Source organism: Misgurnus anguillicaudatus, chromosome 12, assembly GCF_027580225.2.
Source record: "Misgurnus anguillicaudatus chromosome 12, ASM2758022v2, whole genome shotgun sequence".
Lineage (NCBI taxonomy): Eukaryota > Metazoa > Chordata > Actinopteri > Cypriniformes > Cobitidae > Misgurnus > Misgurnus anguillicaudatus.
Genome location: NC_073348.2, coordinates 20560245 through 20585159, shown reverse-complemented (window position 1 = coordinate 20585159; position 24915 = coordinate 20560245). Strand labels below are relative to the sequence as shown.

The 24915-nt window shown below is 38.5% G+C and overlaps 1 protein-coding gene across 2 annotated transcripts; it reads right to left on the bottom strand.

The window, feature by feature from the left end:
* Positions 1-2541: 2541 nt before the first annotated feature.
* Positions 2542-24900, bottom strand: osbp2a (oxysterol binding protein 2a). 2 transcript variants are annotated; one of them, XM_055208869.2, is made up of 14 exons: positions 24743-24900; positions 22434-22639; positions 14459-14709; positions 13480-13648; positions 11568-11691; positions 11390-11447; positions 11111-11239; positions 10783-11028; positions 10519-10639; positions 8046-8149; positions 5949-6044; positions 5628-5812; positions 4983-5203; positions 2542-3634 (listed from the first exon to the last, which is right to left on the bottom strand). In XM_055208869.2, the coding sequence occupies exons 1-14, from the start codon at positions 24898-24900 to the stop codon at positions 3492-3494; spliced, it is 2211 nt and encodes a 736-aa protein (XP_055064844.2). In that variant the 3' UTR covers positions 2542-3491. The 2 variants fall into 2 exon arrangements, with proteins under 2 accessions (XP_055064844.2, XP_055064845.2); XM_055208870.2 differs by having other exon boundaries at positions 11568-11688.
* Positions 24901-24915: the final 15 nt, after the last annotated feature.

The window sequence follows — 24915 nt, the reverse complement described above, 5'->3', positions numbered from 1 at the left end:
GCGCAGTTTGCACGTGCGTGCACAATCGGTATTGTAACGACTGCGCTTGTAAAATTTTAAATGAGGTTTAGAAAAAAAACTATATTTTCTCTATATTTTTTAATTTATGAGATGTGAAAACTAAGTGTAGTTTTACAGTGTACACGTACGTTTAGGGCTTTATATGACTGAGCTCGTGTGTTTCATTCCTCTCTGAACACAGTAACCTATAATTATGTAATTCAACTCAAGTACATTCAAGTACTTTCTACCGACAACTTTTTTTTATATCACATAATTATTGAAATAAAAACCAATAGCTAAAGCAGTGAGTATATTAATTATTTTGTTTAAAACATTAGTCAAGTTTTATGATATCGTTTGTGCATTTTTTATGTCATAAAATACAGTATTTAATGCGAGATTTCAGGACATTCACTGCACTGATTCTAGGTGTTTGTTAAATTTTTGAATGTTGATAAATCATCATTGTTAAAGTTCAATACTCATATAGGTTATTCAGAGCATGACGCTTCTACCACAATCTTCATTGTACCGAGAAGCAATTGTCAGGTTTGATCTCATTTGTTCACAGAATCTTCTTGGGAAAAAATATAATATTTGTTTTTGTTCTCACTTTTGACATTTTATATTACTTTGTGTTGATGATTACACAATAGCTTCTTAGTTGGCTTAATAATATTATAGAGACTGTTGATTCATAGCCAGGCTGGTGAATTTAAGCAGTGGTACGTTGACGCCACCTACTGGCCGTTATAAGATAATTAAATCTCATAACTATCTGATAAGATTTTTTATAACTTAATATAAATACGATATATTTAAAAAAAATAAAAAAAAAATAAGTATGATATATTTTTGTAATTTACCAACCACGACATACTTAGTAAACTTATCACCATCATCATCTACAATGAGACATTTTAAAGCGCTGTCCTTTGGGTCCTAACATACATTCAGCATCACCATGTACCCTAAACTCTACTGGGTTATTTTTTACCCAATGCTGGGTAAATATCGGTCAGAACACATGTCGGGTTATAAATAAACCTATGCTGGGTTGTGTTAACTCATGGTTGGGTTAAAGGAAAACACCACCATTTTTCTATATTTTACTGTGTTCTTACGTCAACTTAGATGAGTAATACAAACCTATCTTTTTTCAATGTGTGCACTTTTAATCTTTGTAGAGCACCTCTTGAATGTGTTAGCATTTAGCCTAGCCCCATTCATTCCTATGGCTCCAAACAAAAGTTTTATTTTGTGCCATCATACTTACTCGTGTAACTACTCATGTAACAGTCTTTAAATAGGGAAAACATGGAAGTGTTACCCTACAGTCACATTAGCTACAAAAGTGAGTGACACAAAGTGACAAGCACCCGCTTATCAAAAGTATCAAAAGTCATTTTTTTTTATTTAAAAGTATTTATTTCTCGATAAAAGTAACAAAATATATTAGATAAAATGCCAAACTTATCAGATATATAAAGAAATATGCATTTTCCGCCATTTCGACTCGGCCACAGACCTACGTCACGCTGCCCCTTCACTCCGATTGGCAGTCGCATTGCTCAGAATTTGCATAAAATTTGCATAAAATAGCCTGCTTGTCTATTTTGGCCACACCTTGCTCGCGCAGCGGCGAGCTTGTCGCTGGCAAATGGCCACTCCCATTGAAAATGAATGGTAGCCTGTGGCTTTGTCTTTTGTACTAACGTGACTGGGGGGTCATGCTGCGTTTACACCAGCCGCGGTAGAGGCGGCAAAACGCGATATTCATGCGTAGTTGGACTTTGAACATTTGAGTTTACTCGCTTCATTCGCATGTGAAAGCCTTCATGGAATTCTAGTCATTCAAGACATTCACGCGGAAATTTGTGTCATGGGAGGGGCTTCTGCGACTCTGCTGAGACTCTGCTCGCTTTCTGTAATCACACAAGGTCCTGATTGGTTAATGCGGCGCGGAAATCCGCCAAAGTTCAAATTTTTTCAACTTGCACGTTTTCTGCGGCAACGGTCAATTCAGGTGGAAAGCGCGGATTGCGCCGCACGTTCCGCGCCTCAGGATGCCTAATCGCGTCTTTGCATTGATTTAACATGTAAATCCCCCACGCTTGCCGCCTCTACCACGGCTGGTGTAAACGCAGCATTAGATGGCTTCTAAATTCATCCCTGTTTGGATCCTAAGGAAGGAATGGGGCTAGGCTAAATGCTAAACATTCATGACGCGCTGTACAAAGATTAAGTGCACGCATTGAAAAAAGATAGGGATGTATTCATTCATCTAAGTTGAAGTAAGACCATTTAATATTGAAAAACGTTGGTGTTTTCCTTTAAAACAAACCCAGCATAGGTTTATTTATAACCCAACATGTGTTCTGTCCAATATTTACCCAGCATTGGGTTAAAAATAACCCAGCCGTATTTAGATTGTATCATAAAAATAATCTAGCTATAATAATAAGCTTTTTGAAAGCTCTCATATCTGATCTGATGATGTTCATAATGTTCTTAATGCCCAAAAATGAGTCTGCATCCCTTCTCACTGTGTACAGTTTATGGTCAACATTTTACATTACTGTTTCTTGCAGCATAAATTCAGGAAATCTAACAGGTAAAAGTGAAAACTAGGAAGTATTGCTACCACAAAATGCTAGCTATTGACAATAAAGCAATTAGCAAAGGTTTGCAAACACACTAAATTTAGCTTGATTTGCATAATTGTTACAAAAACTATGCAATCATGTTTTTGTACTAATGTACTACCCTGCAGATGGGTCATTAAATTGTTCATCTGCTTAAATAAATAAATATGAAATTAAATTACTGGATGTTTTTAGTTTGTTTGCAAACATTTACTTAGGACTTTATATGGACACGTTTCATTATAATGTCCATTAAGTCATAATTTGTCCCACACCCACACAATAACAGAACATAACACTTATGTACTAAATGCCTAAATGGACTGCCATAAAATAGATTATTGGATAAAAATCTGACATCTAATGATTTAGCTTGTTATTTAGTAGAAGCAACATCGATTCACTGATCTAATTTCTATCTAGGTTGCATGTGGACGATGTCTGTACTAGTGTATGTGAACTACATATGCACTTTATCTATACTTTATGTCAATGGAACAACACAGTCTTAATAAGGGATTCAATCTGCATACTTCAGAAATTGTGTGTGCTCTGTAAGACTGCAACAACGTCATTAAACAGTGAAATAATTGAACATCATACATTTGTCCTGAAACAAATGCAAACTGAGATAAATCTTCCAGCAGTCTTATGTTACATTCCTCTAGTAATGCATGTGATTGCTGTCCATCAGTCTGATTGATGTGGAATAAAGTGCCTCCATCTATTGTGCTTAAAACATTTTTTTTCTATATTCCACATTTTTCACTTGGAAGCATTGGTATGCAGCATTCCTGATACAGATCATGGGTCAGTCAGTTGTTGGAAATAATAGGAGAGGCTTTAAAAGATGGCACGGCACTGACTCCAGTCCTGTCTGTCTTTGGCCTCCCAGTATCCTCCTCTGTACATGTAAGTGCTGTCTCCTGTCTCTGAATCAGTCCTTTTCTCAAACCACAAGGGCTGATAGCTCTCCACCTCCCTGCCTGCAGAACACAAAATAAAACGGCATTTTTGATGAGCAACTTTCGTGAGTGAATACCAATGAGAGTCATTCATCTCTCATCGTCAGTGATGCCACAGTCACACTAGATTTTAAGCATGCAAATATTTATCTGACGCTACTGTGAATATGGGTGGGGAGTGGTTCGTCTATTTGTGCTTTTAGGCAACACACAGCGAGAAAGGGAGTTAAGCAGCGTGCACACCCCCAGCAACTAGCAACGGAAGAGCAACGCGTTAATTTCGTTCATTTCAGATTTCCATTAACAGTAACAGTGACTGCTGGTGACAGGAAGTGGGTGCGTCCAGCTATGTGACAAAGTTGAGTTCAATTTTATGCAAAGATAAACTACTTTTAGGAGGTCATCCGGGTGATTCTCGCGAAATAAGACTTATGAGGTGTCATGAAACATTTTGATGAAGAATGTAAATGCAAAGTAAGAGTATCAAAATAAGAAGCATACACAGTTACAAACATCTCTTCATGTACTATTTTGCACATGATTTCAAATGACATCATACAAACCAATTTAGTTGTTTTTTCCGCATTTAAGTAGGAAAATTGCATTACCGCAACGTGTCCATGATTGGATTTGGGTTCTTTAACTTGGAAATATTTATAATTTAAAAAATATTAAAAATAAAAAGCTTCAGTGCATGTTATACTATAAACATTTACAGTAAAGAAACATGTGGTATTTGGTGATCATTGGTAAATGTAGAGACAATAATGAGTATAAATGTGTCCAAGACCAATTTTCTCATCCTCCGCAACAATTTTCAATCATTGTTTAAGCCCTTAAGGAACTAACATTTTCAAAAAAACATTTGTTGGAAGGGACATAATTGACTGTGACACTCAAGATGGCTACCAAGTAAGCAGTTTTTATTTTTTCTCTCCAGATAAAAGTTAAAATTTTGTTTGTCATAGTACCTAGACAACGTTTTAGTTCTCATTACCGAAACATGAGTTTGTAAATGCATATATTTAACGTAATATCATGTTGCGGTAATGATCATTTTTTATAATGATAATCTAAAAAATTTAAATGATTCTATAAGAAATATTTTTAAATCCATTGAAAATAATGGTTATAGTAAGTTCAGACCTTAATCTTATATATGCAAAAAAAAAAATTCTGATGCTGGACACCTTCTAAATCTGGATTTTCCTGAGAACCACCCATCCGTGTTTCATTATTTACTGAGAGGAAGGTTTTTTATTTGTTTATAATTGTTACTAGGTGAACCAAAATTAGAAACACCTCCAGACTACTTTCGAGACGAGTGACGCAAAGCGACAAAATGCACGCAGCTTTATGTAAAACTCACCCTCCTGTAGTGCGAGGTTGGCCTGTGCCTCTCTCTTCCTCCTCTCTATCCTCTGTCGCTCCTCCAGACGCTGTTTCTCAGCATTAGCTTCGTCCCACAGACCCGCCTCCATCAGGCGCTGGTCGGGCCGCAGTCGGCTGTCGGTCGGGGCCACACCGTCCTCTGGCTCATTCAGTGTCAGGGCCAGAGATGAGAAGTAATGCATGTTTTCGGCATTCTCGCTGTAATCAAATTTTGCGGGAAAAACTATTTCGTATTATTACGCAGATATACAGTACTGTGCAAAAGTTTTAGGCCGCCACCACCAGCTTTGTTGTTTCAGCAAAGTTTTGATGTCCATCCATATTTATTTTTCACTCTTTTTTTATTAAGAAAACACAGGAAATATGTACACAAAATTAAAACCAAAACTAAATGTCTTCTTCAGGCATCAGTCAGTATTTAGTGTGACCTCTCTTGGCACAAAACACATCTTGAGCTTTTTTAAGGAGACTGAAGTCATGAAGTCATTCGATTAGAATTAGAAATTAGGATTTAATTTCATTTAGGTTTAAGAGATCCTGCAGTTTTCTGCTATTGACAGACAGGCAGACAGACAGACAGACAGACAGACAGACAGACAAACAGACAGACAGTGTATCTTACGGCAGAGGATATTTCTTCCACAGTAGTTTTGATGGTAACGTTTGATAGACGGTTTTCTGCTTGCCCTCAGATCCTCCACATCCATGGCTGCTCTCGATGATCTTTGCACTTTCCATTTTATCATCCCACGTTCCTGATAGGATGTAGTGGGCGGTGCCTTCGCTGTCCGTCACTACGCCCGTTACCTGGAAACAGGACAAATAGGACATACTTAAATGCTTTTGCAATTACGATTATTGTCCTACAGAGGGCAGTAGAACACAGATTTGTATTTTACGTACTGGACCATTCCTGCGTAACTGAATACAGGGTCACACTGACCTTGCGGGGAACATCCCTGGAAAAATAGCTGTATGGGGAGAATTTGAGGTGGCATGCGTCCTTGGTCCTGTGGTTGGCTATTATAATGTCTCCGGACTGCGTAAAGACAAAAGCGTTATTTACATGTGGACACTAACAGTGTATTTATGTGTAGGCATAAATATTCTCTCTGGGAGTTAAACCCACGGATCAATCCTTTACCAGTTTAGCTTTAGTAAAGATAATGCCATAATAATGACAGAGAAATGAAAACCATTTATATTAATAAAAAAAAAATCTCCATATCCATGCAGCCTGGGTTGCATAAATTTGTTTGTAGATGCAGTAAAATATATTAAATTCTGATTTTAAAGTTCTTAAAGTGATTTCTTAGTACTTTTCTCTGCATATTAACATTCAGAAAAGCACATACTAATACCTTAGTCATAATGCATGTTCAATAATGCTCAGTTTATTTCTAAACATTATTTCTAAGCACTCGTCATCATCAGTAATGTAATCAGATCCTTTTAGATTAATTGCTTTCAGACTTCCGGTATCCTCCAGAGTGGAAATGAAAAGGGCAAAAAGAGTGAAATGGAGGAGGGTGGAGACAGATGGAGAAAACCAAGTCCCGATGGTGATTTTTCTCCAACAGATGGAGTGCAGAAGATGAGTCACATCACTGTACAGTATGTGGGAGGATAAAACTCAAAGCATGACGTTCAGTGCATTATTATACAGATAGTTCCAGTCCTGAATGCTGATTGGTTGATACAGCTGTGCTAAGAAAGCCAATATAGCAACATATATGACAGGAAGCACCTCCTGACCAGATACTGTATATATTATTGTGCAGTAATTTGAACTTTAGTTTATGTCAGGCAGGTGATTACTTATTTTTCAAAGTTTTGTTTTTGTGCCTTTATAACTTTTATTGGACAAGACAGTGGGAGAATATATTGTATCATATGGGAGGATCCAGAGGATCAACAATTGGTATAGGACCACGAGTCAAGACTCAAACTTGGGTCGATGGGCAGCTTACAGGGTTCCCACACCTTAGTTAAACTTCAAATTCAAGGACCTTTCAATGACTTTCCGGGTCTAATACCCTTAAATTCAAGGACTAAATGTGGGGACACATTTCAAGTGAGAGCAAGGTTACATTGTGTTACCTTTTAAGATACATTGTTACAGTTCCCTTTTGAGGGAACTTGCGCTGTGTCACTGCGGTGACACTTTGGGGACGCCTCCAGTGCTAAGTGCGTCTGAATGTGTATATCAAATTTAACCAATGGTGAGGCTTAACGACAAAGACAGGGTGACGCGGGAAGTATATCGCTATATGAAATATTGCCAAAGACGGCGTTACAGGGACGCAGGAAGTATGGCAAGGGAGACGCAGCGCCTCGTTCCCTTCTCAGGGAACAACAGTTACATCATACGTAACCCGAGACGTTTTCATGTGTCAAACACAATTATGCAAAATAGCATTTTGGTATGAATCAACATTCGCATACAGAAGATATAAGCATTTAAAGCGAACAGTTTAGCACGTGTGCTTAAAAAGTCTAGATTTTTTTATGATATTATCCTACACTACACAGGGAATAATATGGATTTTTTTTAAACTTCTTGCATAAAATAGATTCAAGCACTTTCAATGACCTATGTATGTATATGTTCAAAAACTTCCCAGGGCCTTGAATCCCCCCCCCCCAGATTCACAAACGTTCAAGGATTTCAAGGACCCGTGGGAACCCTGAGCTTACTTGGCAATTGGCACAGACATTGGCTGACTCTTACAAATTTCTGTATATATTTTTGTGTAGTAGCCATTTTATAAAGGCAATCGGGCACTTGGTGTGCTTATTATATTGAACAGTCTCTCAAACCTTATTGCAGATTCAAACTCCAGTGGAGTCACATAGATTACTTTAATGATAAATGTGTGCTGCTTGAGTTTTGGTGTTGGACAGCATTTTAATATAAAATAATTATTTTGTGTTAAAGAAAGGAGGCCATATATAGGTGTGGGATGGTATCAGGATGAGTAAATCTTAAAAGAATTTTCTATTTTTGTAAAATTCAGTATTTATAAAACAGAGCACTTACTTGGTCAATCCACAGCTTGCCCACTATTATATTGTGCACAGTGGAGGTCACTTTACTCCACACATAGTGATTTCCACTCGAGTGGAACTTCAGGTGAATACTGCCTGCCAAGAGCAAAGAAAGCCATTATCAACCGAAACTAGAGAAATGTATGTGGATAATGAAAGACTTGAAGATTGAATACCACTAAAAATAGCTGAAAGCTGAAGGGATTTCATACACAAACATCAGTTTCAGCCTGGATAGCAGGCTTTTATGAAACAGAGGCCTATTTTTTGCAAATAGATGACTACTGGTGTACAGTGCACAACCATTGCTCTAGTTAATCAGGACCATTTCAAAAATAAAAATAAAACATTTAAGTATTCAAATCCTAGATGTTTACTAAAATCGTTTTTTTATTATCTATAAAGTATTTACTGCTTTTGGATCCGTAGATGTGGCATTGTTTTATAAGGTGGGTAACAGAGCCACCTACTGCTTAATAGCGGAAACATGGATTGCTGTAAAAACTCGTCTTTTGCAGCGAAGCGTTGTCTCTTAATTGACAGGATAACTTGTTAATGACAAGAAAAGTTAATATACGGTATATATATAAAATCATCAAGTGCGTTTACATGGACAGAATAACCGCATAACTATCAAAAATCTGCGTATTATTTAATGCGTTTACATGCAAATCAATGAACCAGCTATACATGGGATTAAGAGATTTGTCAGGTTTCTCGCAGGCAGTGATATCACCGCATATAGTACACAATAGTCGTTCAAAAAGCCGGCGGGAAATCTGTCTTAAGCTATACTGTTGAATCTCTTCTCATGTCTGCAGAACCTGTAAAGGTAAAAAATCCCAAAGTAGGATTTACCCCCATCTAGTGGTGGAATTGTATTTTGCATTTAAATGAACAGTGCTTTCTAGCGCCTCCCCTTTCCAAATGCGTGTTGCAACTACGGTAGCCGTTATGTAATTGCTGATCTCCTTATCCGTTGCAGCTGGTTCACGTGTTCTGAATGAAAACGCGTTGTGGAAACGCGTTGGTAGGCTAGTGCTTTTTGTCCCTCTCTGCTATTATAGTTTATCAACACGGCGAAACGACATGGAAGCCTTCTTGGACTTATCCGTTCAATGTAAATATAGAGAAGAAATTCTAAGCTTACAAAGAAAAGTCAGATCACTGGCAGAGGTCATTTGACACCAACGAGGACATATTTATGAATAAAGACATTGATTTTGATGAATAAAACACCTAAAATCCTACTTATTGCCCCTTTAATTTTTGCAGTTGCCAACTGCTTTAGTCCAGCGGAGACTTTTATGCGCTATTTTGCGCTTACACGCGCAAATAAACAAAACTGCAAGAAAGCCGGTTAAGGTGTTTACATGTCACGCGAAATCGGGGTAATTTGAAAAAAACGACTGTGTTGATCGTTTTTGCTTACGCCATTTATGGACTTACCCCGATAAAAGAAAACAATTTTATACGTTTACATGACCCCACACATTATCAGTTCATTAAGCATAATCGACATAAGACTGTGCATGTAAACGCACTCATTTATTGGGTACTTTCAATTGGGAGGTGGCTGTCCGGAAACCTAACCCCTAAATGTCAACCTTTTGAAAATTATATTGAAAAGATTTTTGGATTTTATTTTATTGATGTTTTCCAAAATATCTTTTACTTTTTTCAAGTTCAAAAAATATTTATTTGATATTTAATTTTTAAATCATGAAACTTTATGGAAAAGTTTATGGAAAATTGCATTTTCTTGTCACTACCGAAACATTGTATGTTTTAGTCCATTGGCTGAGACTGATTTTAACCACACCCCTACATTTTTGATCATGAAATATTCCTGTGTCCTTCTCTCTCATGTACTGTATCTATATGACAATGTCCCATCAATGTGTTCAAAAGTCTGAAATCTGTGTGTAATTTTAAGGAAGGTCACTACCAATCACGGTTTTCAGTGATCAAGAACAATGTTGGGTCTTATTACATAAAATGTAGTTTTTATATGTGTACAACTGTTCAGATTTGTGTTTGCTAACCATGTGCTGATTAGCATCTTTGAGCTAGGCATGTATCTTAAATTGTCACTACCGAAACGTGCTAAAGTTTCGGTAGTGACATCATTGTTTTGGTAGTGACAAAAGGAAGTACTTAATCCATTATTTGGAGGAAATAAACAAAATTTTAGTACATTTATGCAAAACATTAGTTTTGTAGTATCTTTTAGTATTGTTTTAGCATACAAGTTAAAATTGTGTAATGTGATGTGGTTCGATTTACTAAGTTGTTCTCACGGTGAATGGAGATTGTTACTGCATAAACGTACCCTGAGTAGAGGTACGTGAAGCAAGGTTGTAGAGTTGCATTCAAGCTATTTTAAGGCATGAAGGGCATGACTTTTAAGGGATACAATTTTACTGCAGGGGGACTTTAATGTGTGAGATGCTCTGACACCTCACCTAGCGGCATTATAGAAATGTATTTGCCACGAAATTTGCTATCGATGGTGATCTCCTGCCACAGGGTCCAGCCATGCTGTGATGTCACATGATGGGCTGCCGCTGGGGGGTGGTGACTTATCTGTGAGGGAGACCAGGCAAAAGACGAAGAGAAACATTACTAACGCACCTGACTTGAGAATCGAACCATATGGTCTTGAAGATGCTAGTACATACTCTGCTACAAGAACAATGTTTATCCCAAAAGATTGAAATGTTTCAGACCTGCTCACAAATGGAGCGATAGCCGTACTCCTCCAAGCGGTCCAGCTCGTAGGTCTCTCCCAAGAGCGGGTTGAAGGGTTTTCCCGTGCGATAGATGGTGGTGGAGTAGGATGAGACAGAGAAGGCGGCCACCAAACACATCTGCTCCAGGGAGGAGTCACAGCGAGCCGCCCGGTCCAAGAGCTCACTGTACTCCAGATCCTCCGTCAAGCGCTGTAGCATCGACAGCGGCTCGTTGAAGTTCACCTGGAAGCGGGATTCATTTAAACGCTGGGAATTTAATGGAATTCTTTTACACAATACAGCACACAGATGAGATTTGTCTTACAGGCATGGGAATCTTGGAGAGCTCCTTGCCGATACAGTTCTTCATGATGCTCCAGAGGTTTAGGGAATAGTTGGGCTTGTCTGGGATGCGACAACGTCTGCCCCTACGCAAGTATGTGCTTGAATTATCCTGCAAACACGAAAAAGTCAAGAGTACAGTAATCGTGACACATTAATTTGTGAAAGGAGGTCATACATCTGGGATGGCATCAGGATGAGTATGGTTATAAAAAGTAACCGAACTTTCTGTGTGGAAATTTTGTCTAACCAAATGACTCACATTGTCCTCCTGGCTCCAGTTACTGGATAAACTTCCACTCGTCATGCTGCTCAAGTGTCTGATACACACAAACACATGTTTGCCGTTTACTGTAAATGCACTGTACCCATATGTATACAGTATGAAGAAGATGATTACTGAACTATTAGACTGTGTTTGATGATGTGTGTATATGGACCTGTGCTTTATCTGATCGTCCGCGGGCACTGTGATGAAAGCTGGAGAATCTTCCATTGCATCAAAAAACTCTATGTCGTCATTTTCTTCACTAGATTCTCCCTCGGCCGTTCTCTCTGAATCTTCTGAAGAACAAGCACATGGACAAACTAAATCAATGATGGGTCAACATATTTACAGATCTCAGAGTTGAAACAGTACATTTAAAGGGCCCATATTATGCAAAATCCACTTTTACAAGGTGTTTGGACATTACTCATGAATTTTACACAAATCCAGATTATTTTCCTTTACAAACAATTTTAACAATTGTCTCATTTGCCATTTAGGTCAGAAACATCTGAGACTTAGTTAACACTTTAATAAAACATACCTGGGAACTCCAGTTATGAAAGAGAAATCTGTTCATGATTCAGAATCTACAGCCTAAAGATATACAATAACATTTATCAATCTGATGACACTGTTTTGTTCTTTAACTCTTTCCCTGACATCATCAATTAAGAGAAAACGCCCTCCCGCCAATGACGAGCCTTTATGGCAATCGATATTTCCACAATTATCCACTAGGTGGCGCTCTTATCCAACTTATAAACACTTAAGCATCCACTGATCCAAAAACAGTAAAAACTGCATGTTTTGATCATCGCTCTGAATCTGATATCTAACAAAAGTCCTTCACAAAAATGCAATTATCTCAGCTTTTTGAAGCAACATACCCATATTTGAGAGGTGATAAAAAGAGAACAAACGAGGATAGGATAATTTCTGGGGTCTTTTTATTGATTTGATATATTGTATGTTTATATATTTAAAGAAGAACATTTTCTGGAAGACATTAAACTTTTGTCAACATCATAAACATTTTTGTGCTGGCCGGCAACTTAAAAAAAAGAAAATGCTGGCGGGGAAAGAGTTAAGTGCTTAACTCTTTCACCGCCAGCATTTTTTTTTAAAGTTGCCAGCCAGCGCCAGCATTTTTCATGATTTTCACCAAAATTTAATGCCTTCCAGAAAATGTTCTTCTTTAAATATATAAACAAACAATATATAAAATAAAAGAACAGACCCTCTGCTTTCAGACAAAAAAACAGTTTCATCCTACCTTCAGCAGTTCTTTTATAATCAGCTTTTGAATATGAGTAGGTTTCTGCAAAAACACCACATTTTGAGCAAAAAGCAGCGATAATTCAATTTTTGTGACAGACTTTTCATAGAGATCCCATTCAGAGCGATCTTTAAAACAGACACGGACATGCAGCAGCTTGCCATAGGGCAATACTTCCGGGTTTAAAATAGCGGTGGATAATAGCGGTATTGCGGAAAGACGGAAAATCTCGTCATTGGCGGGGAAGCGTTTTCTCTTGATTGACGAGATATCTCGTCAATGGCGGGGAAAGAGTTAAGGGAGTCAAAATGTACTGTCATTGTACCGAAACTACACGCTATATAAACAATATTTGTGACAAATTTTTGTGACCTACACTGTAACAAATTCAGCATTTTTGTCAAATCAACATATATGATCTATTTTTTGTTACTTTTACTTAACAATTTAAATTAAACAAGTTCAACTTGTTTTTACAAGTTGTTTTAACAATTTAAATTAAAAAAAGTTCAACTTGTTTTTACAAGTTGTTTTAACTTCATGCTGCATTATTTTTACAGTGTACCTAAAGTAATTTTTTGTGATTTACTGTTTTTTTTTTTACATAAAATCATCCTACATAATGTAAAGAACATTTTGTAAAATATATATCTTTAATATAGACATGTCAAATGTCCTTACCCAAGTCAATATTATAGATATCAAGGTTATATTTTTACAAAATGACTCATGTCAAAGATTGAAATCAGGGTCACATATATTGAAACAATGAATCCCAGTATTTGTGTAATGTGTGTGTACTCACTGTTGTGTGTGCTGGGTGATTCTCTCCAGGCTCTTTCCAGACTGTTGTGCTGTTTGGCTAGCTGCTCAATAGTGTCCTCCAGATGGTGGCGCTGTTCCCGCTCATACTGCAGTGCACGCTGCCACCGCCGGCTATGCGCTTCCGCTAGATCCACAAAGTCCTGGCAGGCCTGATGCAAATTTTAGCAGATTTATTTATAAATTATTCTGAATGTTTGTAGGTTGTTTTTTACCTGAAGCACTGCAGCAAGCACTCTATGCTGCTTTTGCAATGTCCAAAATCTCAACTTCAAGGGATAGTTCACCCAAAAATTAAAATTCTGATGAAAACCTGTATGAGTTTCAAATGATGTAGGCAGACAGTTGATGGTACCCTTTGACTTTCATAGTAGGAAAAATTAATGGAAATCATTGGGTACTGTCAACGGTGTGCTTACAATTATTATTCAAAATATCTTCTTTTGTGTTCAACAGAATAAAGAAACTGATTACATGAATTTTCATGGTGAATTTAAGGTGAATTATCCCTTTCAGAATCGACCGATGACACGAGCTGTGGGCGGGACTATCTATAATAGCTGTTTAGCATTTGGGATGTCTATTTGGTAACAATTATTATTTTAGCAAATATTACACCCTTTACCTTTAAAGTATGTTGAGTACAGTGATTTACACATCCAAACCTAGAAAGAACATGTTACATGCTTTTAATGCTTGCATGCCTAAAGCTGCAGTCTGTTACTTTTTTGGTTAAAAATAAAATTGTCTCCTTCTTTACCCCAATTCCCATCAGTAAGCTTATAATAATGATTTATAAGTTTTTATAAGATTTATTAGTTTAATACTGTGGCAGCCGGTGACTTCTCTTCCAAGGGGCGCAAATTCAAAATATGTGTTCATTACATAATGTGAACCATGTGCAACATGCATCATGTCAAAATACGTGCCTTCTGCAAACAAACATGTAGTTAAGGACTCACATTTATCATAGCATTGGAGGTGATGCGGAAGAGAGTGGCTCGTTCGTTGACGGTCTTCAGTTTATCGGCGCAGTCAATGGTGGCACGCAGATCCTCTAGTTCACTAAGGGATCGCTGGAGGGCGGCACCATGCTTCCCTATAAGCTCATTACAGGTGCTGAGGTCATCGAGTTTACTGCCCAGATTTTTAAGTGCTCCTTGGATCAGCGCTCGGTCAGGCTGGGACAGTGGACCCTCATCACCAGAGTCATCTGTAGAAATGTGCAAAAGGGATATAAAGAGTAAGACTTTTTAAGCTCTTTGTTAGAGAACTGCATTAATAACGCGAAAAGTTGTGGGATTGATTACCAAGTAACACACATATTCATAAGAAATGTACAGCTTGCCCTGTAAGTCACTTTGGATAAAAGCATCTGCCAAATGCATCAATATACATGTTTTTGAAAGAAATAAAGCACACAGAGGGTTAAAAGTTTTGCCACATCATGAGCCATCAAATTTTCCACTTCTGAAATAGTTTGATGTACTATGAGAAAATACAACTTTCAAATTTGGTATAGGTGTCTTCTATACATATGCCAGGTTTTACTATATTCAGGGTTTCAGCAGTTAAGTCATGGACCCCTAAATAGCACAGATACAGTGCTGGTGAGGTGTGATGAGACTTCATGGTGTCCTTTTTCACATTTTTCACAGATGCTGCAGAATGAACAAAAAAATTAAGAGACGGAGACGAGAAGAGAGTGAGAAAAGGCCAATATTTAAATAAAGAGAAAGGACGATCAATGCATGATGTTACTGAAGATCCGAAGCAGATGATGGAATTAATGAGATGATGGAAGTGTGAATGAGAATCGAGGCGTGATGACTATACGCACACCGACATCCCAAACACCAGATTTCTGTGAATGAACACGGTTACCATGGAAACAAGAGCCCACTCGACTGGGAGGACGGCTATTTTTAGAAACTTTGGAGAATAGAAAAAGCAAACGGCTAATGTGTCTCGCCTTCATCTCCCCCTCGCCATCAGTCACAGGCAAAATGTCTAGTGTGTTTTTTGGGAAATGCTTAAGTGTGGGAGCCTACTGTACGCAAATGGAGACAGGCGGTTGTCTTTGGCACACTGTAAATCACAGTCCATCTGTGTATGAGTGACAGGAGATAACTACAAGGTAGAGGTGAGAGTGAATGCTCAGGTAATAGGCTTCAGTTTTTAATAACCTGCTGGCACCTCAACATGAGCAAATAATCGCATGACAGATGTGAAGGTATAACAGACCTTCACATCAGCTTTTCTGTAGCCAAGGTCATGGGTTTGAGCGTGAATTGACTGTTAATCATAGCCATATGTATATGCAAATGTAAAATAAATTTTATACAACAGTTCTACTAACAAGAACTCTTGGATAAACAATGAAAGGTTGCTGTTGAAACACATCTATCAAATTAGTGGGCGGGATCTAACTAACGTTATGCATAAACATGTTCATTAAAAACACACGTAAAACATCCTAGACTTCAGAAGATGGACTTGAGTCATATTTAGAGAGCAGAATAACAACAAATATAATGAATATAACAACTGATATTACTATGAATGGGGGGTAATTGCAAAGCAATGCTCAATATGGCCATTCTGGTGACGGAAGTCCCGCCTTCCATTTAAAAGAACCAATCATCAATCGACAAAGACTGACGATCGTCTGTAGGAGGTGCTTCACAACTTGTGCGCATGCGCAGTAGCTGAGACAACTTCAAAAAGTAGTTTTTAGCACAATTTGAGCTTAATAAACAAATATTAGGGCGCACTCACATTATCCAAACCAAACCAAACCATGCCCCAGCGCGAATGTCACCCCTCCCTACTTCCCCCATGAGCACGCACTCACACTGTACTTTTATCGATCCGAGTCCGGGCGCGCTTTCGTCATTAAGATGCGATTATTTTGAAAAAAGCAGGAAGTAAAGCTCTCACTGAACACTGGAACCCACCGTAATGATAGGTCTGTGGTTTTTTATTCGGAGTCGTTTGGTGCGCGATTACAGACAGCCCTCTCACATGTCATCATGTTGCTTAGTTGATCTGTCACGTGCGCAGGGCGGACATTCACGTAACCCCGCTGCGCGCATCAAAAGGTTTTTACGGAGGCAGATGAAGGTGAGTGGTCGCGCAACTGACGTCTTCACCTTTTGAATCGCGCTCAGGCGCGATTGCGCTCACACCACAGCCTTCCGCGCCTGAGCCCAAGTGAACCGCGCTCCGGCCCACCTCTGCAACCCGGCCGCGGCGCGATTAACCAATCCGCGCCCGGGCGCGGAACAGAGCACTCACACTAGTCAAACGAACCAGGCTTTGGGGGTCAAACGCGCCCGAGCGCGGTTTGGTTTGGATAGTGTGAGTGCGCCCTTACGGTACAGTTGATGTCAGATCTAATTGTTGGTTAGAAATACGCTCACCGGCCACTTTATTAGGTACACCTGTCGAACTGCTTGTTAACGCAAATTTCTAATCAGCCAATCACATGGCAGCAACTCAATGCATTTATGCATGTAGACATGGTCAAGAAGATCTGCTGCAGTGCAAACCGGGCGTTAGAATGGGGAAGAAAGGTGATTTATGTGACTTTGAACGTGGCATGGTTGTTGGTGCCAGACGGGCTGGTCTAAGTATTTCAGAAACTTCTGATCTACTTGGATTTTCACACACAACCATCTCAAGGGTTTACAGAGAATGATCCAAAAAAGTGAAAATATCAAGTGAGTGGCAGTTCTGTGGGCGCAAATGCCTTGTTGATGCCAGAGGTCAGAGGAGAATGGCCAGACTGGTTTAAGTTGATAGAAAGGCAACAGTAACTCAAACAACCACTCCTTACAACTGAGGTATGCAAAAGAGCATCTCTGAACGCAGAACACATCGAACCTTAAGGTTAAAGCTCCTGACAGCTTAGAACAGGAAACTTAGGCTAAAATTCGCACAGGCTCACCAAAATTGGACAACAGAAGATTGGAAAAACGTTGCCTGGTCTGAGGAGTATCAATTTCTGCTGCAACATTTGGATGGTAGGGTCAGAATTTGGCGTCAACAACATGAAAGCATGGATCCATCCTGCCTTGTATCAACGGTTCAGGCTGGTGGTGTAACAGTGTGGGGGATATTTTCCTGGCACGCTTTGGGCCTATTAGTACCAATTGAGCATTGTGTCAACGCCACAGCCTACCTGAGCATTGTTTCTGACCATGTCCAACCCTTTATGATCATAGTGTACCCATCTTCTGATGGCTCTTTCCAGCAGGATAGCGCACCATGTCATAAAGCGCGAATCATCTCAGACTGGTTTCTTGAACATGACAATGCGTTCACTGTACTCAAATGGCCTCCACAGTCACCAGATCTCAACCCAATAGAGCATCTATGGGATGTGCTGGAACGGTAGATTTGCATCATGGATGTGCAGCCGACAAATCTGCAGCAAATGCGCGTGATGCTTTCATGTCAATATCGACCTAAATCTCTGAGGAATGTTTGCAGTACCTTGTTGAATGTATGTCATGAAGGATAAAGGCAGTTCTAAAGGCAAAAGGGGGTCCAACCTGCCTTGTGGCGCGACTTCCCAAATGGGACTTTACAAGGACTGGCATCTTGGGTTTGATTCTTTTGCCTTGAGCCAGTAAGTAACCACCAAAGATATTTAATATTAACAAGATGCGTCACTGGTATTGATATGAAGGGAGGAGATTGCAATGGTCAAAATGGCCGTTCTAGTCCCTCCTCCCCGTACAAGATCCAATCAGCAACCATTAAAGAGTGAAGTCCTCTGTCTGAATTGACAGGTCTTGCTGGTTTTGTTCCTGGAGGCGTTGCAAAAGTGGCAGTGCAGTGATGTGACTTCCATAAAAAGGACTTTGGTTACCACCTAGCAACCTGTCAGTACATCCTAGCAAACGCTTAGCAATGCCTTAGCAGTCACCTTGAAAGCACTATAGGCTATAGCAACAGCATAGCATCATAATGCTTCGAAACCATAATATCTCAAGCACAAAAAATACAGATATGAGGTACACGTCAGGCTTGGTAATAAACATGGCTTGGAGACTACTTATTCTTAGCTTGTTTGCAAAATGGTAAATGCGCTCTAATTTGTAAGTAAAAGTGTCTGCTAAATGAATAAATGGCAACGTAAATGTGGACTGCACAATAAACAATGGCAGAATAAACCAAAACAAATCCACCAGCTCCACGAATATACATCCTCATTACATCCACGCTGATCCTCTAACTTCAGTATCCGCCTGCTTTATAATAATCCAAAGCGTTTAAGCCTATTTTATGCATATTATAAGACTGCAATTTTGCACTTGCAGAGAAAACAATGAGGTGAAAGTGGATTAGCAGATCTCTAGAGAGGAGAAAAAGAGCTGGCCCTCATCCAGACTGCTTAAGTCCGGTGACCCAAATACGAAACTGTTGTTCTTCTCCATATTCAGAAAACCTGAAAAGCATGTACACCTTGAAACCACAAACTACACTTCTTGTGGAGGGTAAACATAAGTGGGAGATTAGAAATTACAGTCACATTTGAAAATAAAGGGTGCAAGAAGAGAAATGGGGTTAAATGAAGCAAAAAAGAGATTCCTGCTTGAACTTAGTAGTGGGTGTAAGAGGAGAAGCACCATCGCTGGGGAACCAATCAGTGATCACCAGACCCAAACCTGCTTGTGAATGACTCATCCGTGACTAACCACACCTATACGAGCGAACATAAGAGATATAAAGTGTGTGGTTATAAAACAAATGAGGAGAGGGATATGGAATAGCAAAGACGAATTAATGAACATTAGAGATGAATAGAGGGTAGAGAAAAACGACAGAAAAAGAAAAGAAAATAACTACATGATCACTGAAGCTGAGCGACACTTAAACTCAATGTCAAATCCAATTTGGCCAATTAGTCTGCTTACAGTTTACCAGATAATCTGTTTTGCATTGAGTCCTATTGTAAATATATCACATGCTACTGTACAAGACCCTGAAGGAAACTCATTAACACATTGTAAGGTGTAAGGGCTAACAATGTGAGTTTGAGCTACATATATGAGTGATATCAAATCTTAAGACTTACACATCGACCAGTCTCTTACCAAGGGACCCAAATATCATATATAAGACGTAAAGGAATAATTCGGCCGATAATGTATATATAATCGATGGGTTAATATGTCTTCTAAATATGTTTGGGAGAGAAAACGGTTCATATTTTAAGCGTATTTAGTATAACTCTAAGCCAGGACTTTAGTCTGGGACTAAACTTGAGCCCAAGCCGCCCCTAAATGTAACTGGCTGGAGAAAGGAAGTCACACATAGAATGGCATTAAAATAAATTACAGGCTAAATTTCATTTTTGTGTGAAATGTTTCTTTAAGGGTGAGACTTGGGCCTGTATTTGACCACCTACAAAAGTTCTGAAAACCGCTCAGAACATTCCACCCGGAATTCCATGGCGACCAAATACAGTAGCAACGCACTGATATCCACACGGAATACCCTAGCGACCATATAGCAACTTACTGAAACCCACACGGAAAACCCTAGCGACCAATCCACTGAACATTTTTTGGAAAAATCATAGCAACTAACCATAACACCCAATTAAAAAGTAATATAATTTTTCCATATACATTCTGATTATAAATTGGCATACACAGTGGTATTCAAGGTATAACAATAGTGTTTCTATACAACTGACTTACAATATATGTCATATCTAATCTAAACCATAAATCCCCAGACAAATCTCTAGACAAATCCTTCAAGCACCGAATGCATCAGACTCAGGGAAGATCTGACCACATGCAAACATTTACTTATTAATAAGTCTTAATAAGTGTTTATTTATTATTATATTTATTTTTACATTACATAGGGACTGATACTGGTACAAAAATTTTTCAAAACATTTATTCTCATAATGAAGATATAAACAACACCAGCTAAGCTAAGATGATATTAAACCGTCTGTCTTGCAAAAAAATTAAATCATAGAGTACTAAATTTCACATTCATGGCACAGACGTACAAGCAGACTGTCTAAATAAATCACATGACTCTTTAAACTTATTTTTCACTGTGACCATAAGCGTTTGCAAAAAAAAATCATGCAAACATTTGTATACATAATTGTTCCTACCTTTAATTGACTGAACCTGATGAGAGATACAGATGAAAACTCTTATACGGTCTTAAAACGGTTTTATATGAAAATGTAAAGCAGTGTTTTCTTCACGTCACACTCCAAGCTCTTCTCATCTCTTTCTCTCTCCTTTTTTCACCCTCCCTCTTTTGCCTCTCATACTCTTTCTTCGTCCTGCACAGTGGGCGGAGCTAACACGCTTGACACCTCATTCAGCGGCAGATGAAATCATGCAAACAGGAAGGTGGGAGGGGCAGTATGCAAATGAATCATTTGGTGATGTACAACCATGTTGTAGACGAGAACGTACAAATATAAAAATATAAAAAGGTCATAATTCATCAAAAATAAACACTGTATAAATTATTTGTGCGATTAATATGAATAAATTTAGGCTTTTTATTTTTATTTTTTTAAAGTTAACATTTCGTTCTATAATATATTTGAGAATACATTTAAATAAGTAGTAAGATGCAAAAATCTAAGTCTAGAATTTTAACCAATCTATAGCAAATATAACAATAAACAGTACAATTTTGAGAAAATAAATGTAACCCATTTTGTGTAATTTACTGTTTTCGACATCAAATCATCCTACATAATGTAAAGAACATTTTGTGAAAATATAACCTTGATATATTTAATATTGTCCGAGTAAGGTCATGTCAAAGATTGAAATCAATGTAAAAAAATAAAACTTTGATGCTCTTAATCTTATTTTAGATTATGACACTTTAACCTGAATTAGGGTGATGAATAACTGTGTATGTATTCCCACATTTGTGTACAGACAGTCTAAAAATAGCTCTCAAAAATTAAACGACAAGGACACCATCTGGTGGTACATGGATGAAATATATCTCTGAACTATTTTAAATGAAAATAACAATGATTGAATTCACATATTAGCCTATATTAGACCAGTGGTTCCCAAACTTTTTCAGTGTGCGGCCCCCCTTGTGTACGGTGCATTCCTTCGCGGCCCCCCAAAGAAAATTTGTGACAAAAAAACTGTTCTAAAACTCAACATTTTAATAAAAAAACTTTAAATTATACAAAAGAGTAGTGCTTTTGGTTCGTAGCCTTATTTTTTCGGTTTAATTACACAGAATTCATGATAAATTAATGTATTTCATAAAATGTCATAAAACTGGGCCCCCCCTGGCACCATCTCGCGGCCCCCAGTTTGAAAACCACTGCTCTATACCATTGGTCTGCAACATGGTGCCCGTGGGCACTAGGTTGCCCGCACAGAGTCTTTGAGTTGCCCGACAAAGAAGCACATTCTACTAATAGCCTCAATTGTAATATTTATATTAGCTTGGCTTTTTTATGTATGTTAACATTTTAAACAATGATAAAACATATCAACAAGTGAAATAAAATCAACAAAAGTTTTAAGTAGACTTTATCAAAAAAGTAGCCCTCCAGATTGTATTATTCATTATTGTTGCCCTTGCTCACAAAAAAGTTTGGAGACCCCTGCTCTAGACACTGAATAACCAAACTACAAAAAATAGAAATGTCATAAACAACTGATCAAAATGCTTAAGGGCAATAAGTACCAAAGTACTTGCTCACTACTGCAACTTGCTTAATAAGGCACACTGTACAATGTAGTATGAATACACATACCATGTTGTATCCTGAACATTTTGGCAAATGCAGCAGGTAATGTTTGTATTCTAGAGTATATGTGCATACCGTGCGCATATTACATGCTACAACTATAGTAAAAGCGCTAAGGTATTATGGTGTTTGAAACATTAGAGCCTAGATCTTACCTGATTGATGCATCATTTGAGTGGCATTTGCTTTAGCCTGTTGCAAAGCAGAAACCCACCGCTGACACTCCCCCTCCGAACAGGCCTTCAAGTGATAGCTCCGCCCTCCACTCGTCAAAACAAAATGACAGGTATCGCCCACTTCTATGTGTACTGTTGCCAACGTAATCGTGCCACGACAGGTGTGTGCCATTTCTGCTTGGGTCCTGAGGGCGAATTTACATTACAGTTTTAAATATGCTTCATTTAATTCATTTTGTTCTCATTTGCTGATTGTATTATGTAATACGGGGATTGTGTTTGGCCAACGTGCTTGTTGTTTCAATCCCAATTAGCTATTGAAAAAACCACATGGGTCACGGACTACAATACAGAATGGTGTGATGCTTAAACCCCTAGACCTCAGTATTGTGATGCCTACATGCGGACAGCAATGCAATGACCGCAGGCTTTTTGAATCAAGAGTGCTGAATCAGAGCATTACTGACATCAAATCCACACGGTTGCTGTAAAAAAAGGTACTGCAGGGGCGATGTAAGTTTTAATGCGGCGTTACAGTCACACCTCAGTGCATTTTAGACCATGAATATTTTAGAAAAGATCTATAAGGTATATGAGACAATAATCATTATGTTATTAATATTTACATTGATTATAAAGAATATAGGATCTCAGGACATAATACAAGGATAAAACATGATCTAGGAGCTGGTGCACTCTTAAAACTAAAGACGTTACAAAAGGGTTCTATTCAGGGATGTCATATAGATGAAAACCAGTTTTGGTTCCCCTACTTTGAGAAAAAAAATTGTCAAAATATGTACCCCTGCTATCATTGGGACAGTACCCTTAAAGGGGACATATCATGAAAATCTGACTTTTTCCATGTTTAAGTGCTATAATTTGGTCCGCAGTGCTTCTATCAACCTAGAAAATGTGAAAAAGATCAACCCAGTAACTTAGTTTTGGTAAACCATTCTCTGCAAGCATGTGAAAAGATAGGTCATTGAAATGTGGCTCCCCTTGTGATGTCAGAAAGTGATAATACCGCCCCTTAAGGGGGTTGCTTAGCGCCGCTCTAAAAAAAAATCAAACACATTGTTTTCTACGAGTATACGCACAACGGCGCAAACAGGTGGCACCTGTCCGCGGCGCCTAGCTTCGACTCAGAAAGTTGCTCAAATCCTTTTCGCACCACTCCCATAGTTTAACATTAAATAACATCATATTTGTTCCAAATCATTAACGATTAACATTGGCTTCTAATGTATATTTAGCATTTTGAAGTAGACTCTATCTGACTACGCTCGCGCTATTTAATGTGCACTTCCGGTGTACGATACCTCCTAGTTGTCTTATGCTGCGTCCGAAACCGCCTACTTCATACTACATAGTACGCGAAAAGCAGTAGGCGAGGCGAGTAGTATGTCCGAATACATAGTATTCAAAAAACAGTATGCGGAAAGTACCCGATGTACGATGTACACTTCACTATCCCATCATGCCCTGGCAGAGGAGTTATCCAACGAAGAAGAAGAGGCATGCGGCTGTTTTCACGCTGGAATGACATGACGTGATGACGACGTATGTCACGTGATGTAGCAACATGGTGGATGTAGTACATCCATACTACCAGGATTCATACTATACAGTACCTACTGTTTTAACGGCAAGTAAGTAGATACTTCATCTTATTCAGTACCTACTGTACAGTATGCGGTTTCGAACACAGCCTTAGACGCGACGCTGAGCTACGTGTCCGGTGTGCGACCCCCTTTAATCTGCACTATCCTACCACAGCACTGCGATTTAGAGCAAAGATCAACTCGTTTGCATTTAAAAAAGACACACCCAAAAACGGCACATTTTTGCTCACACCTACAAAGTGGCAATTTTAACATGTTAGAATAAATTATCTATATAGTATTTTGAGCTGAAACTTCACATATAAACTCAATGGGGACACCAAAGATTTTTATACATCTTAAAAAAGTCTTGTGAAATGTCCCCTTTAAAAAAATCCTAAAATGTACAATTAGGTACAGATATGTAGCCTATACTTTTGGTACCAATATGTATACCTTTGAGATATTAATAAGTAACTTTAAAGTATAAGTGCTCTGTGGTACCAATATGAACTCTTTAGGTAACACTATATGGTACAGCCCAAGTGACAGCTGGATTTTGACAATTTTTAAAGAATAATTTAGTCAAAGGTTCTTAAAAGAAACATTTCTTTTCGCAAAGTCAAACATATCACGTGCAGTCAATTGTAGTAATAGTGCACATAACTGTAGTATGACAGGTACCTGTAGTATGACAGGAGGCCGTTGCTCAGGACGAACCAGCGGCGCTGGTATCCCTTGAGGTAATTGGTCCATTTAAAAAGCCATCCTTTATAAGTGTCCGGTCCGGGACTCTGCACACCTGACGGAGACGGAAGGGTTCGCGCCACCAGTTCGGTCATGTTGAACTGGTCAGA

Bases quoted from the DNA above. Each gene is read 5' to 3' on its own strand.
- osbp2a (XM_055208869.2), bottom strand. From the start codon at position 24,900: ATGACCGAACTGGTGGCGCGAACCCTTCCGTCTCCGTCAGGTGTGCAG. The intron at 11,240-11,389 runs GTGAGTCATTTG...TCGTGTTTGCAG, and splicing joins ACTGGAGCCAGGAGGACAAT to GATAATTCAAGCACATACTT. The intron at 6,045-8,045 runs GTAAGTGCTCTG...GTCTTTACGCAG, and splicing joins GCAAGCTGTGGATTGACCAA to TCCGGAGACATTATAATAGC.